At 37.0% G+C, this 17,112-nt stretch overlaps 1 protein-coding gene across 8 annotated transcripts in view; it reads left to right on the top strand.

Moving 5' to 3' along the window:
- PTPN13 (protein tyrosine phosphatase non-receptor type 13) overlaps window positions 1-17,112 on the top strand; it is a 186,119-nt gene that overhangs the window by 33,703 nt on the left and 135,304 nt on the right. For all 8 annotated transcript variants that reach the window (XM_032592941.1, XM_032592944.1, XM_032592946.1 and 5 more), the window contains exons 3-4: window positions 11,367-11,432; window positions 13,666-13,851. In XM_032592941.1, the coding sequence (XP_032448832.1) occupies window positions 11,367-11,432; window positions 13,666-13,851 (252 nt within the window). The remainder of the gene's footprint in view (window positions 1-11,366; window positions 11,433-13,665; window positions 13,852-17,112) is intronic.

The raw sequence follows: 17,112 nt of genomic DNA, 5'->3' as shown, positions 1-17,112 counted from the left end.
ACCTAAAAGTTTGTGCATTTTTTTTTTAATGTTCATTTATTTTTGAGAGAGAGACAGAATGCAAGTGGGTTAGGGGCAGACAGAGAGGGAGACACAGAATCCGAAACAGGCTCCAGGCTGCAAGCTGTCAGCACAGAGCCCGACGCGGGGCTTGAGCTCACAAGCCGCGAGATCATGACCTGAGCTGAAGTCGGCCGCTCAACCGACTGAGCCACCCAGGCGCCCCAAAAAGTTTGTGCATTTAAAATTTTGATATAACGTTAGAGTGGGAGAGAGCCAAAGCATAAGAGACTGTTAAAAACTGAGAACAAACTGAGGGTTGATGGGGGGTGGGAGGGAGGGGAGGGTGGGTGATGGGTATTGAGGAGGGCACCTTTTGGGATGAGCACTGGGTGTTGTATGGAAACCAATTTGTCAATAAATTTCATATATATATATATATATATAAAATAAAAAAATAAAAAAAAACATTAGTGACATCAAAAAAAAATTTTTGATATACATTGCCTAATTTCCATGTAAAAGGAATTGTACTAATTTATCCTTCCATCCTATCACTGTCAGTGAATGTTTCCCTTTTCAGAGAGGGAGAGAGAGAAGGAAAGAGGAGGAGAAAGTGTGTGTATTTGTGTATGTGTGTGTGCGTGCACACGTGTATTGATTAAGCTAGAAGAAGGCATCTTGATTTGAGCTATTGTGTTTCTAAAAGAAGACTAAATAGAATTGGTAGAAAATCCAAGTTTATCTACCCAGTTTATCTACTCCATGAACTGCTTAAGAATTTTGGGAGTGTTGGTCATTGTTATAGATCATGAGAGTATTCAAATGTACTGGTAGTGTGTTTTATTAAGCTGGATAGCATATATATAGTTATTTACTGTTATTATTTAAATAGCATGCATTCATTCTGTACATTCTGTGTGTGTGGTTCATTTAATAATAAACTTTTAAAAGATAGAAGGTAATTAGAACATTGGAAATAGGCATAGTGTGTGTGCAAATTATTTAACACTTGATATCTCTAGACCTTAATTGAACTCCAGGATATCTACAAACCAGTGAAATGGCAAACTAAGTTTTGCATGTTTGAGCATGTTCAGAGAAGGGTGTCCATAACTTTATCAGTCTCTCAAGTGGATCTGGTGACCTCTGCAATAGAGTAAAGCCATGGATGTCTTAGTTTTGAAAACTTCTACTGAATTATAATAGGGTTTTTTCAAATTATGAAAAGTTTTGCACAGTGGTTTATGAATTCTTTCTGGAAGGCATTTAAAATCCACAATAGAAGAAAAAAGTGCTTAGTAAAACTTTTAGGTGCACAAGTGCCTTTCTAATTTGCGTAAGGCTTTCCCATTTTGCCCTGTGATGTCAGGATACCCAAACAAGTAAACTGCCTTGTGTTTAGGTTCAATTGTTAGAGCACATGGTTGAGAAAGTGATTGAAGCCTGCCTGTTAACTAGACTAAGTTTTAGGAGCCAGAGCTGAGATGGGATGGGTGTGGTATTGTTGCCATTACTGTGGTAAAGTAAAGTTGATTTATTTGTGAATCTAATGGGAACTTCTGTTTACCTCATGCCTTAAAAGCTCCAGTGCAATTCTAAGTATGAAGAAAATCAAAGACAAGTTTTTTGATCCCATTCCTGTTTGCAATATAAGTATAAAGCAAAGGTCAGAGGAGTAGTCTTATATTCTAGTATTCTTTTTGGGGAGTGGAGCAAAAGGAATTACATTTATTTGACCACTAATGGCCAATAAATTCATGGAAACTTACTAATTTCACATTGTGGTGTGAAAATTAAAATTAAAAAGCACTATTCTAGTATTATGATTTTAATGGGGCAGGGGTGTACTGAAAAAGAGGACGGTAACTGCATTTCACAACTTTTATGAGTTAAGGATATGTCATTAACTAGTATGCAATACATTCTTGCTATTGATAGTATATAATATATCAATATTTTTTAAAATAATACTCGATGCCTAGCACAGTATTGTGAATAACAATGAGTATTTGGTAAGATCTTGATGCATAAAAATGTTTTCTTCACTCAATGGAACTTGTTTTGTAAACTGTATATGTACAGCTGTATGAAAAAATTTACCTCAACTACCAGCTCTATAAATAGGCACTTTCATTTATTTGCCTTAAAGTTTTACTTTTCAAGATAACATGCCTCTTTAAAAACTCGACAGGTTGGGGCGCCTGGGTGGCGCAGTCGGTTAAGCGGCCGACTTCAGCCAGGTCACGATCTTGCGGTCCGTGAGTTCGAGCCCCGCGTCAGGCTCTGGGCTGATGGCTCGGAGCCTGGAGCCTGTTTCCGATTCTGTGTCTCCCTCTCTCTCTGCCCCTCCCCCATTCATGCTCTGTCTCTCTCTGTCCCAAAAATAAATAAAAACGTTGAAAAAAAAAATTTAATAAAAAAAAAAAAAAACTCGACAGGTTTATACAGGTCACACTAAGATTTTTGATCCTCTGGCTTTTCTGTCTTACTGGTAATTGTTCACTTCCTGCTTGCATGGTACATGCTGTGCTTAATTTGGCAGTTCTTTTGAAATCAATTTGATGGGATTGGAACCTGAGACAAATTCTTGTTGTGATTTGTCTTCAGGAATATTGATATACTCCAGGGATTTGTACTATATCCCTGATAAACTAAAGGAATCTTAGTTTAAGTGTTTATTGCCACTAATTTGCAATCCAAATATCAGGAATTGTGGCCCCTATCATCTCTGTTCTTCTTGAAAATCAAGGGTCATCTTTATAAGAACAATACTAGAAATTTGGTTTTCCAACCTTAGCAGAAGCTTCAACTGAACTTGTCAAAAAAGACCAGGGGCGCCTGGCTGGCTCAGTTGGTGGACTGTGTGACTTTTGATCTTGGGGTTGTAAGTTCGAGCCCCACATTTGGTAGAGGTTACTTAAAAATAAAATCTTTAGGAGTGCCTGGATGGCTCAGTAGGTTAAGCATCCAAATCTTGATTTCAGCTCAGGTCATGATCTCACAGTTTGTGGGATTGAGCCAGCATTGAGCTCTGCACTGACAGCACAGAACTTGCTTGGAATTCTCTCTCTTCTCTGTCTCTGCCCCTCCCCCTGCCCATGCATGTGCTCTCACTCTCTCTCTCAAAATAAATAAACATCAAAAATTTAATTAATTAAGTAATTAATTAAATCTTTAAAAAAAAAGACCAAATATCTTTACCCCCATTATACTATACTTACTCCATATTAAATCTTATTAATGCATCCTTTCTCCCCTCCTTCTCATTTGTTTATTCATTCACCCATAAATTTGATAAGTATACTTATTATATGACAGGCACTATGCAGATCACTAAAGAAGAAGCTCCAGGACTGTCTAGTACCAGAGTCCAATATGCAGTAACACAATTAGATTGAAAACTTTAAATATTGGGGTTGTGGAGATGTCTACCTCACACCTACTAGGATGGCAGCTATCAAAAGAACAGAAAATAGTGTTAATCAAGGATGCAGAGAAATTGGAACCTTTGTGCACTGTTTTTAGGAATGTAAAATGATGCAACCAATATGGAAAACAGTACAGAGTTTCCTGTGTGATTACTGTGTAATCCAATAATCTCACCTCTAGGTACATATCCAAAAGAATTCAAAGCAAGATCTCGAAGAGATATTTGCATACCCATGTTTATTGCAGCTGTATTCTTAATACCCAAGAAGTTGAAGCAACTCAAATGTCCATTGATGGATGAATGGATAAAGAAAATGTGGCACGGGTAAATGTGTCAGGGGTAACTCAGTCGTTTAAGCATCCGTCTTCGATTCAGGTCATGATCTTGCGGTTCATGAGTTCAAGACCCACATCGGATTCTGCTGACAGCTCAGAGCCTGGAGCCTGCTTCAGATTCCATGTCTCCCCCTGTCTCTTCCCCTCCACCACTCACACTCTGTCTCTCTCTCAAAGATGAACATTTAAAAAAAAATGTGGCATATACATCCAATGGAGTATTATGCAGCCTTTAAAAAGAAGGAAATCCTGTCACATGCTGCAACATGGGTGACCCTTTGGACATTATGCTAAACAAATAAGCCAATCACAAAAAGACAAATACTCTCTGATTATACTCATGTTACATATATAAACTAGTCAGACCTTAGAAACAGAAAGTAGAAATGTAGTTACCCAAGGCTGGTGAGTGGCTGAAGGAGGAATTTATGTTTAGTATACACAGAGTTTCAGTTTTGCAAGATAAAAAACTTTTAGAGATCTGGCATACAACAAAGTGAATATGCTAACACTGCTGAACTGTACACTTAAAAATTATTAAAATGGTAAATTTAATGTTATATTTTGTACCACAATTTTTTTAAAGAGTCAAATGCTATGTTTGTGATAGGTACAGAGCTCTATACAAATTTAGTTCTTTTTATTTTTTTTTTACTGTTTTTATTTATTTTTGAGGTAGAGAGAGACAGAGCATGAGTGGGGGAGGGGCAGAGACAGAGGGAGACACAGAATCGGAAGCGGGCTCCAGGCTCTGACCTGTCAGCACAGAGCCCAGCGTGGGGCTCGAACTCACGGAGTGTGAGATCATGACCTGAGCTGAAGTCGGACGCTCAACCGACTGAGCCACCCAGGCGCCCCTAAATTTAGTTCTTTTTAAGGTATCATCACCTCAATATACCATGTTCCACTACCTAATAAACTAATCTCTGATAATATGTTATTCAGAGCTAATGGCATTATGTGGTACTCTTGTCAGGTAATATAGTTTCATCATATTAGTCTTTTAGTATATAGGGTCTTATATACTTGAATAATTCTTATGATGGAAACTTAAACCATGAAAGAGAGACACAGGAGACCAAAATAGACCCTGAAATATCCCATTTCAGCAGATTCCTGAGGCCAGTCTATAATGAGTGGGTCTCCTCCAGATACTCATGGTCTGTAGTGTATATAAACTAATGTTTCAAGCCCTACAATAGCTTAGAGTAAACTAAGTTGTCAGATAGGTTAAGATAGTAGTATCTATCAGAAACTAGCTGAATGTACTTCTCAAATATCTAAAATGTGGTGAGATGTAGAAGGTAATGGGTGAGGGGAACAGGTTAATTTTAAAACTAGAAAATGCCAACCTGCTGATTTGAGATTTCAAAATAATTGGGGGTGGGGGGGAGGTACCCCCTCCCAGGAAGTACAGAAAGAAAAGAAGAGTTATGACCAAGTAAATTTTTACAATTGTTTTATATTTTGGGATCCTAACCCATGATACCCTTCAAAGTCAAAGAAATGGATTCAGGAGGCCATTAAAATTTTTTTAATTATATGCCAAGAAAATATGAATACATGTATTTTTCTGGATAGAGGGCTCTTGGCTTTTATCAGATTCTTGTTTATTTTTATTTATTTTTTTATATGCAATTTATTGTCAAATTGGTTTCCTCTTTTTTAAAGGCTAAACATCCATGACTATCTGCTGCTAGCTCCCAAACTTATGTATCTTTTTTTTTTTTTAATGCTTATTCATTTTTTCAGAGACAGAGCATGAGCAGGGGAGGGGCAGAGAGAGAGGGAGACACAGAATCTGAAGCAGGCTCCAGGCTCTGAGCTGTCAGCATAGAGCCTGATGCAGGTCTTGAACCCACAAACTGCAAGATCATGACCCGAGCCAATATCGAACACCCAACCAACTGAGCCACCCAGGCACCCCTCAAGTTTATATATCTTTAACACAAAGCTCTTTAATTTAAATATACAGCCACATGTTAGATATATTCACCAGAATGTCCCACAGGCATCTCAGACTCACTAGATCTGAAACTAAATATCTTTTCACACACTGGAAGCTTTCTCCTCTTTTGTGTGCTCCCTGTAAATAAATGGGCCATCGTTTCCCCAGTTTGCAAGAAAGACTCTTAAGATGTCATTCTTAACTTTTCATTCACTTCAGGCCCTCGTTCCTAAATCTAGTCAGTGATTAATTCCTATTGATTCTAATTCTTCAGTGTCTCTCACATCCATCTATTTCCGTTAGTCCTCAGTGCCTCTACTTTGTCCAGTCCATCATGAATGAGCAGTGCTGCAAATACTTTCTAATAATCTCCCTGCCTCCAGTCTTGCCCCTGGCCAGTTCATTCTTTAAACTAGCCAGTGCATTTTTGAAAACTCGTATTTGATATTGTCCCTTTGCTGCTTAAAATTATTCACATTCTTGGGGCGCCTGAGTGGCTCAGTCTGTTAAGCATCCAACTTTGGCTCAGGTCATGATCTTGCAGTTCGTGGGTTCGAGCCCTGCGTTGGGCTCTCTGCTGTCAGTGCAGAGCCCACTTTGGATCCTCTCTCCCTTTCTTTCTGCCTCTCTCTCTCTCTCTCTCTCTCTGTCTGTCTCCATCTCAAAAATAAATAAACATTAAAAAAATGTTTAGATCTGCATTTCACTTGAAGAAACTTTAGACTCCTTCCCATGGTCTTTGAGGGTACACTGCACCAGCCTTCTCTCTGAGCAGTCTTTATCTCAAGCTTTATGCCTCAACCATTCTGGATTTACTTCAATGTCTTGGATGTGCTAAGTGCTTTCTTTCTTCTTAGTCTTTGCACATTCCTTTCCTCCAGCCTCGAATACTCTTTCACACCATCTCAGCTCTTGCCTCATCTCCTCATTGTCTGGCTAACTTTTCCTGTAAATCTAAAGTTTTCTCTTACACTAATTGTACTCTCTTGTACACCACATTATCTTGTCTTGGTTACTGAAGTAGAAGGTTTGAGATGGAAGGGACCCTGTCTCATTATTATAATACTCATTATTATATCGCCTCTGCTCTATGCTGGTGGTTCTCAAAGTGTTGTCTCCCAGCCATCAGCATCAGCATCATATGGGAACTTGTTAGAAAAGCAAGTTTTCAGGGGCACCTGGGTGGCTCAGTTGGTTGAGCAACAGACATCAGCTCGGGTCATACTCTCACAGTTTGTGAGTTTGAGCCCCGCATCAGTCTTGCTGCTATCAGCACAGAGCCCGCTGTAGATCTTCTGTTCCCCTCTCCCTCTCTGTCTCTCCCCCACTCACACTCTCATGCTCAAAAATAAATAAAACATTCTTTAAATTTTTTTTTTTAAAAGAAAAGCAAGTTTTCAGACCCCACACCAAATCTACTAAATCAGAGACCACAGAGGTAGGACCCTTATCTGTGTTTTACCAGATGATTCTGATCTGTGATAAAGTTGGAGAACCATTGCTGCACTCCATATCTGCCTCTTAGGAGATGCTCAGAATTTGTTGAGTGAGCAGAAACAATTAAGGATTTTTTTTTTCACCCAAAGATATTTATGCTTTATTGCTATTAAATAGAGAGCCACAAAATCTCAAGGGGTTTTGCTAAAAGGAGCTATGTAGCACATATAAAGCAGTTCTTATTTCTTCAGAGAGATCACTGGGTGGGAGGGATCTGCATATCAGACTGTAGTATCTTACCCAGTGTCTTAGGGTCAGTGAGCCAAAGCTTTGAAGACTTTCCAGCTCCTCTTTACAGAATGGATGTAGAGGTAGAGGGTATTCTTTGAGCCTTCTCAGTGATGACTGTTTCATTATTATCCCATTTTATTTTTCAACAAATATTTATCAAATTTGGGTTCTGAGTAAAATTTCTGGCTTTGTCACTTGAAAGATGTGTGACCACATGCAACTTGCTTACTGTTCTGTGCCTCAGGTGACTTATATATAAAGAGACGATGATAGTACTTGCTTCATAGTGTTATTAGAAAGTTAAATAAAATAGTACTTAAAACAGTACTCAGCAGAGAGTAAGCACCCACTAAATATTATCTATCTCTATTATATGTCAAGTGTTATTCAAGGTCCTGGGATAGAGTAGTGAATAGGACAAAGTCTTTCCACTGATAGAGTTTACATTCCAGCCCATTATAACTAACTGTAAAGATAAAAACACATTTTTGTTCCCCATCAGTTATATTAACTAGCTCACTCAAGTGCCCTCCTGTCCATGCACGTTTTCTTTGTATCTTTATCTCTGACTCTTCCCTTTTCACATATCCACTTAATTGCCTAAATTTCTTAAGTCCAGTTCCCAAGCCTAGCCATCCTTGTCCTTTCCAATGCCAAAGGCCTGAAAACTAGGATAACTGATGGTAAGTTCCAGTCTGAAAGCCAGCAGGCCTGAGACCCAGAAGAGCTGATGTTCAAGTCCAAAGGCAAGAAAAAAGCTGAGCACCTGGGTGGGTCAGTTGGTTAAGCATCCAGTTCTTGATTTCCACTCAGGTCATGATCTCACGATTTCTGGGATCTAGCCCCATGTCGGGCTCTATGCTGACAGCCAGAGCCTGCTTGGGATTCTCAGTCTCCCTCTCTCTCTGCCCCTCCCCCACTCATGTACGCTTTCTCGCTCTCACTCTCTCTGTCACTCAAAAAAAAAAAAAATTTTTTTTTTAAGCTTATGTCCTAGTTCAAAGACAGTCTCACGGAAAGATATTTTCTATTCCTCAGGAACGGGTAAACCATTTTATTCTGTTCAGCCTTCAGATGATTGGATGAGGCCCACCCACAATAGAAGAGCAATCTACTTTACTCAGTCTACTTAATTAAGTGTTCATATTATCCAAAAAACTCTCACAAAAATTCCCAAAATATTTAAACAACTATCTAGGCATCCTGTGGTCCAGTCAGGTTGATACATAAAATCAATCATTGTAATATATACATAGATGATCAGCAGGTATACAATTTTATAACCTAATTTTAATAATTGTGCTACTAACTTTATATAGTCATTTATAAAAATTAATATATCGTAACTCATTTGGCATATTGAGAAGTAAATATAATAAAGAATCTTAGAGTACTATCTCAGAATCACAAATCAATATTAACGTGTTAAAAGAAATATATTTGAATATGTAACTAGTTTTTTATGCTAAAGCCATGAAGTATTTTTCATATATGTGGGATTCACATATGAGGTTCTTTGAAAAGGAACCGAAACTGAAATATGCCAATAGCCTGCACTATGCTATCTTGAACTTAATGTACATTTAATTAAGTCCAGCAGGTGTGAATTGAATATCTACTGTGTACAAGTTCTGTGTTAGTAGTTGAGAGATATACTAAGCTATGTAAAAAACTCTTCCTCCAGGAAGACAAACATGGACACATCTTAATTATATTACAGGCAGTATTAGTTAACTGTTTTATTAGAGATGCAAATGAAATATATCTGTACGTGCAAGAGAGAATGCTTTATCCTGTTTGGGAAAATTTATATGGCATACATCTCTCGACCATCAGTAATATGTAGGAATTTTATTGACAGATGGAAAAAAATTCTTAGTAGAAAGAACTGCTCAAGAAAAATTGAGAGGTTTTATTTTGCCAACAGAAAATTATTTCATAGTGCTGAAGTGTTTAGGTTGTAATCGGTGGAGGAGTATTACAGAGGAAAGCTTATAAATCTGTCTAGAAAATGGAAATGGAGACAAGTCAGACTGACTCTTGGTTATCATTATAAAAAATTGGGATTTTTTTTTAAGATGGGAGCTATGAAAATATTTGAAAAGAGGAACAACTTTTCTAATCTGTGATTTGGAATAAATTAGGAGGCAAAGTTAGAGTAGGTTAAAGTGCTGTGAGGTTATAAAGAGCCAGTTTTATTTGTGCATACCTCACCTATTTCTAAAGAGGATTTGACACAGTTTCCAGAATTAAAAAATAAAAATGAGAAAATAAGAGCAAAGTAAAAATAAAGACAAGAAAATAAGATGATGTTGGAATAAGATTGGTGAAAAAAAATACACATAGTAAGGAGCGCCTGGGTGGCCCAGTCAGTTAAGCACCCGACTTCGGCTCAGGTCATGATCTCGTGGTTCTTGGCTTTGAGCCCCACGTCGGGCTCTGTGCTGACAGCTCAGAGCCTGGAGCCTGCTTTGGATTCTGTGTCTCCCTCTCTCTCTGGCCCTCCACTGCTCACACTGTGTCCCTCTGTGTCTCTCAAAAATGAATAAACGCTAAAATTTTTTTTTTTTAAATACGCATAGTAAGATTACACAGTATTGATAGAGATGGGCTAAAAGTTTAGCTCTAAATTTCTTCACAGGAGGAAAAAATGGGAAATGATTACTTATAGGATTAACTGTCCTCACTTTCATCTCACTTCCTGTCTCACAGGAAAGAAGTAGAAGCAGTCAGAAGAAACTTTTCCCAGGATCTCACTACCAGATTACTCAGCTAAATTCCCACAGTCTCTGCCTCCTTGCTACAGTTGAGCCACCCTGTGCTTCTCTGTCCCGCCAACTCCTTCCCTGGTGCTGTACCTTCCACCCTCTCCCACTTACTCAACAGTGCTCTCCCAGCAACCTTGCTCTCTCCTGCACTTCCAGTTTTCCCTGTCGGATCACTTGTATCAGCAAAAAAATGTGTTGTTATTTTTTTAATCTTTAAGAAGCAAACAAACAATGCAAGTAAAATCTTTTTTCACCCAACGTCTTCCTCCATCTACTACCCCATCCATTCTTAGTAAGAAAAATGCTAATCAAAATTTCAATTAAAAAATTTTTTTTTCAGTGAGATTTTTTTTCCCGTTTCAGATTGGCAAAAATCTAGATCTTTGTAGCACATACTATAGACAAAAAAATTTTTTGTGAAAAAAAATCTCTTACATGTTGCTGGTAGAAATGCAAAATACTACAACTTCTTTGTAGGAGAATTCAACAATGTGTATCAAAATTACAGATGATTTACTCTTTTATTCATAATCTCTGAGAACCAAGTCAAGAGAAATACCTGCATGTACAAAATGACATCACCTATATCTCTTGTTAAATTAAAAATGCAAGTGCAGAGTAATTTTAAAGTTTCTGACATTTTATAAAAGGGGAAAAATTAAAAGATGTATCTGTGGGGTGCCTGGCTGGCTCAGTCTGTAGAGCATGTGACTCTTGATCTTGGATTCAGGAATTTGAGCCCCACCTTAGTCATAGAGATTATTTAGTTTTAAAAAGAAAGGAGAATACTCAGGTTTCTCTTCAGATCTAATAAATCTTTCACCTTTTATTTAAAAAAAAAAGAAATATACAGTATTAGTGTGAGTTTACATAAAGAAACTTTAAAATAAATAAGAACTAATAAAATTATTGACAGATGATAGGCTAGGAAATAAAGGGGGAAATTTGTTCTGATCATTTCTAGTCTTATTTTCTGTTTTAAGTTCTTACATACGTTTATGCAAAGTATGAAATGATTAATTTCTCAAATCATATGTTATACTTTATCTGGGACAAAAAGTCATGAATATATAGTACTTGCTAATTTTTTTAGTACTTGCTAAAGTTTTAAATTTTATTTTACCATAATATGATTTTTAAAATTCTATTCCTAGATCCATATTTATTCTCTTGGAATGACATTGTATTGGGGAGCTGATCATGAAGTGCCTCAGAGCCAAGTAAGTCAAATTGTCACATCTGTACAATTTCACCCTTTTTAGAAAGTTCTTCCCTGTATTTATATATGTTCTACAGCATATTATCAGGCATACCAGCATTTCTATGCTGTTCCATTAATAATGTCATACTCTCAGAAGGAAATAATAAAATTCTAAAGACAATTATTGTTCTCAGAATGTTCTTGGAATTGTATCAGTTGCTACCCAGGTTTCAACCATTTAGTCTGTGAAATGTAGCGGCCTCTTCAAAAATTACAGCAAGTCCACATAATTTCTTCTAATTTAATGACTTATAAGAATGATTGTAGATGTTGATGATTTCATTCTTGAACTAAAGTGATAACCTTTTTTGATGCAGAAGCATAGGAATAATAGATCTCAAAGTATATACTTCATTACTTTTTTTTTCTTGTCCCTTCAAAAGTATACTTCGCTAAGCCTATGGCAGCAAACACCAATATTAAAGCAACACTTTCTGAAGTCTTAGGCTCCAATGACCATTGGGCTGTTTCTAGTCCTTATTTTATAAAATAACTGATTCCTAAAGACCCAATATAAACATAATAACAAATAGTAACTGAAACTATAAAAATAACTTATTTCAGACTGTCTAGGTGGCTCAGTGAATTTAGCATGTGACTTTTGATCTCAGCTCAGGTCTTAATCCCAAGGTCATGAGTTCAAGTCCTGCACTGATGTCTGCAATGGGCTCCATGCTGGGCATGAAGCCTACTTAAAAAAAAAAAGATAACTATATTTCATCAGAGCAAAGATTTAACATACATAATTAGGTTTTATTTTAGACATTTAGAAGTCGAAAAGAAAAATAACTAGGTGTAAGAGTTTGTTTTAATTAAATTAAGAAGTAACAGGCATTTTAGGCTTTTATTCTAAAATCCAGATATCCTAAGATCCGTGAAAGATGGATGATGGCTTCAACTTGGTTCAGTCTCATTTTGTATCATGAAAAACCCTCAGTTTCAACTTGATAAATAGAAGTGAAAAAGTTAAATTATTACTGGATATATTGGTATCATATATTATACAACTTAACATACGTGCAAAATGTGATCACAGCCTATGACTAACACTTTATACTCTTCAGATAACTGAAAATTAAGTCAGTATCAATAATGTATAAATTGGAGAGGAAGTGTATAAACTTTCACTAGTATTTTGCTATCAGAAATCATAGTCATTTTGCAAGTATTCAATACCAATTCAAAAGTTGAAGCCCCGTCTTGTGTCAGACACTGTACTAGATAGTAGGAATAGAATGGCCCGTGCCTGTGGAGTATATCAATGAGTCCAGGCATTAAATAACCAGTTATAACAATGCATGAATGCTGTGGTAGGGAACTGGAGGGTGCCATGGAACACCAGAGTCAGAGCCTTTAACTAGATTTAGAGGGTTAGGATGTGTTTATTAAAGGACACTGCATCTAAGGTGAGATCTAAAGGATGACATAATATACAAATGGATGAGAAGCGGAAAGGAAGGGTCACAGGGAAAGCATGTTTCAACCAAAGTGGATGTACCAGTTTAAACTCCCACCAACAGTGCTTTTCTCCTTATCAATATTATCAGTCTTCTTTCTACCCATTCTGTTTAGTCATGTAGTGGCTTCTTTTTGTGGTTTTAATTTGCGTTTTTTGTATGCTTATTGGATATGTGGATATAATGTTCTACAAATCATGTCAACTAATTAAAAAATCTTACATTCCAGTTTCTCTGATTCACCAGCATAATGAGAACTGATATTTAAATGACTTGAGTCATTGCAGTATTTGAAATCTAAGTTATCATGAGAGTATCAAATTATATTTAATATATAATGAATATGTTACATTTTATCAATTGTTAGGAAATCATTTATTCACCCAAAATGTACACACACACTCACATAACTGCTTACCAAAATATTTGAATGACCTAGGAATTCCATTTCTTTATTATACCCTACCCCCTTAGCCCCCCTACCCCCAAAAAAGTGTTTTTCTGTAATACTTCCTGTCTTGGGAGATGTGTGTTAACCATCTTCTGCTAATAACTTTTTTGGATTATGAAAAGATAAAATACACTAAAATGTACATACTGCTAGATAAGGAGCTCATTTCTTCCGAGTATTTGAAATGTGTTTGGTGTGGTTCCTATGACTCCTGAAATGGCTTGACTTTGTTAGATAAGATTTACCCACACTTCTGAAAGTGGCCTTTTCTTTCTTTACATTAGCCTATCAAGCTTGGAGATCACCTCAACAGCATACTGCTTGGAATGTGCGAAGATGTTATATATGCTCGAGTTTCTGTCCGAACTGTCCTGGATGCTTGCAGCGCCCACATTAGGAATAGCAACTGTGCACCTTCATTTTCCTACGTGAAACAGTTGGTCAAACTGGTTCTGGGAAATCTTTCTGGGGTAAGCCACAGTTCTGACTGATGCAGATAGTCATATTTTAAAATTTAGCAGAGTATCACAGGATTTTCTTTAAAGATAATATTGGTGGCATTTTCTCAATGAAGATGAGGACAGGAGAGTAAATTTCTTGTTCTAATGTCAATGGTTTATTTGAAATGGCACTTAAAATTTAGAAGCCCAGTCAATGACTTAGTCTCCTAGATTTCATAAGAATTAGTCTTTTTTTTTTTTAGAACTGTATTCCAACAAGTACTATAGAGTCACAGCATGTTAGAGCTGAAATCATCTGCTCTTGCGTCCTTTCTTACATCCTCAGCAAGTGGTTCTGTCTATTATGAAAAACGCACTGACATACAAAATGGGTTTTCACATTAATAACGCACTTTCTGTTGCTCTGTAACCTCTTTCTTGGCCGCTTACTTGTCTGGACAAGGCTATTCCTGAAATCCTCTCCACCCTCTGGGGACACTGTCACCTGATGGGCAGGGGTGATACATGCTTGTATCTCTGCTAGATTGCCCCAAGACCTGGACTCTCCCATTCTCTTTCTTGTCTCAGATGTGAAGAATCCCCAAAATAACACACACGGTATTTATCGTCCCACCTCTGCGTTTCTTGAGCTACATTCTATCCCATTTGCCTAGTTTCCCTTGGTTTCTGATATCTGTTTAGATCCAAACTTCATCTGCTCTTACCCTTTCAAGTGAAGTCCTTCTCCTTCGTGTGGACCACAATTTGCTACTGTCACACAGTGTTATGATGGCTTCTTACTTCTTCCCTAGGAGTTCAGCTCTGTCATCTTAACCAGGATGTTGTATGGCTGGCAGGGGTATATCCAAATTCCATGCAGTTTGCCAGTTAACAAGAAACAGGCTCATAGATTCTTCCGGGCAAATGGTTTGTAAACTGTACCCCATGCAGCCTTGGTACTTCTGCAGTGAAAGGAATACAAGTAGTAGAGACTGAGTGAATGCAATTCTTGGCTGCTGATTTCCCCTCCTTAACTAGAGTTGCCTCCAATTTTAATTGATTTATTTGTTTATATTCCTGCACGTGACTTAAAAAAAAACAAACAGGTAAAACTACTAAAAATCTATGAAAGCCCTCTATCCAGACCAAAGTTGCCTAAATATTTTCAAATATAGTTTTGTTTTTAAAAATTCCTGTGTGGGGATGCCTGCGTGGCTCAGTCAGTTAAGCATCTGACTCTTGATATTGGCTAGGTCTTGATCTTAGGATTAGTGGCACTGAGCTCCACATCGGACTCTGCACTGACAGTGTGGAACCTGCTTGGAATTCTCTCCTCCTTCTCTCTCTGTCCCTCCCCAACTTGTGCTCTCTCTCTCTCTCACTCTCAAATAACCATTTTTTAATTAAATAAATAAAAATTCCTTTGTGATCAAATAATTTTGAGGAAAATCTAATATTTAAGAGAAATTAAAATATATTTTCACTGCAGAACTTCTCAGAACCTTTAATACACTAGACTGTCTTACCTTCAAGAATGATATGCCTACATATAGGTGAAACATTTCCCAAACTTATTTGTGTCTTTTTTTTTTTTATAGATTTTTCCCATAATACTAATGATCTGTAAAGCTCCCTTTGAGAAGTATTGATCTGTACTAACTCACTTTATAAATAAGGAAATTGAGATTCACACAGCTTATGGGATATATGTTTCCTATTAGTCCAGGGATCTTTCTGTTATACCACACCTCCTCTAAGACTTGTCTTGCTATTTTTTTGATACAGTAAAATTGTTGAAAATACTTTTTCTTCCCCTTTCCATGAAGAAATATTCCTCCATTAAATTCTCTTATCCTTCTAATAGTTTCCCATGTTAGATAAAAGATGTCTATCTCTTTACATTTAGTATTTAGGTCAGTTTATTGCAGTAACTATATATTGCTCATCTACATATGAAACGTGCTAGATACTGCAGATATATATAAATTTGAATAAAATGTTTGTTCTACCTTCTAAGAGCTCTTATTTAAAGACCATTTGCTTAATTATAAAATGCAGAGAACGGTATGGAAAGCAACATACTGTTTGAAGGTTTGAGGGGAAAGGATACAAATTATGACTGCATTGAAAAATAGCACTTTGAACTAGATCCAAAAGTCTAGATAGAAAGTAATCTAGGCAGAGGGAAGTAAACCTAGATAAATGCTGTGAAGTAGGAAAGAAGAGGGTATGTTTGAGGAACAGTATTAAGTCTGTATGGGGAGTGTTGTGGGATTGGTTAGTAGGAGAGAAGAATAGAAGGGGCAATTAGAGTTCATATATAGGGAGCCTACCTTTCCAGAGGCAAATTTCTACTAAGAAGAAATAACAACGTTCCAGTCATCGTTCCATTGCTCTTGCTAGTATCACTGGACAGAACTCCCAACAGCTACCGTTTTGTTTTTTAATGTTTACTTATTTTTGAGAGAGAGAGAGAGAGAGCAAGGGAGGGGCAGAGAGAGAGAGGGAGACACAGAACCTGAAGCAGGCTCCAGGTTCTGAGCTGTCAGCACAGAGCCTGACGCAGGGCTTGAACTCATGAACCATGAGATCCTGACCTGAGCTGAAGTCAGATGCTTAACGGACTGAGCCATCCAGGTGCCCCTGGATTTATAATCCATATGCAAACAGGTTTCACTAATGGAGCAATATTAAAATCTGTGTGTGTGTATGTGTGTAAACAAATATGTATGCATTCCCCTGGTGCCAGATTTAAATAATTTCTCTTCATCATTATCTCTCCTTTTTCTTGGAGTTTTTACTCTAATTGATCATCTAAATAAACCTAGTGTTCTAATTTTTCATCCCTAATTATGTGGAATTTGATCTAAGTTGATACAGTTTTATTTATTTTTTAAAGGTAATATGCTTTTTTTTCCCACCGATACATTTTTCATTTATTTTGTTTTTAATTCCAGTATAGTTAACATACAGTGTTATATTAGTTTCAGGTATACAATATAGTGATTCAACAATTCTATACATCATTACTCAGTGCTCAGTTGCTCATCATGATAAGTGTACTCTTAATCCCCTTTACCTATTTCACCCATCCGCCCACCCATCTCCCCCTATGATAGGCTTTATTTTATTTTATCAATTTTTTAAAGTTCTTACTTTATTAATCTTCTCATAAGAAATCTGCACAATCACCACAGTCACTGCAGAATCTTTTTATTCCTTCTGTTGTCCAGTCTCCTGCTCACTGCTAGATACTTCATTTCTTTTTGTCAACACCAATAATTGGCTTTT

This window comes from Lynx canadensis, chromosome B1, assembly GCF_007474595.2.
Source record: "Lynx canadensis isolate LIC74 chromosome B1, mLynCan4.pri.v2, whole genome shotgun sequence".
In the NCBI taxonomy this organism is placed as follows: Eukaryota; Metazoa; Chordata; class Mammalia; order Carnivora; family Felidae; genus Lynx; species Lynx canadensis.
Note: the sequence above shows the minus strand (reverse complement) of the source record. Positions and strands in the feature narration are given on the sequence as shown.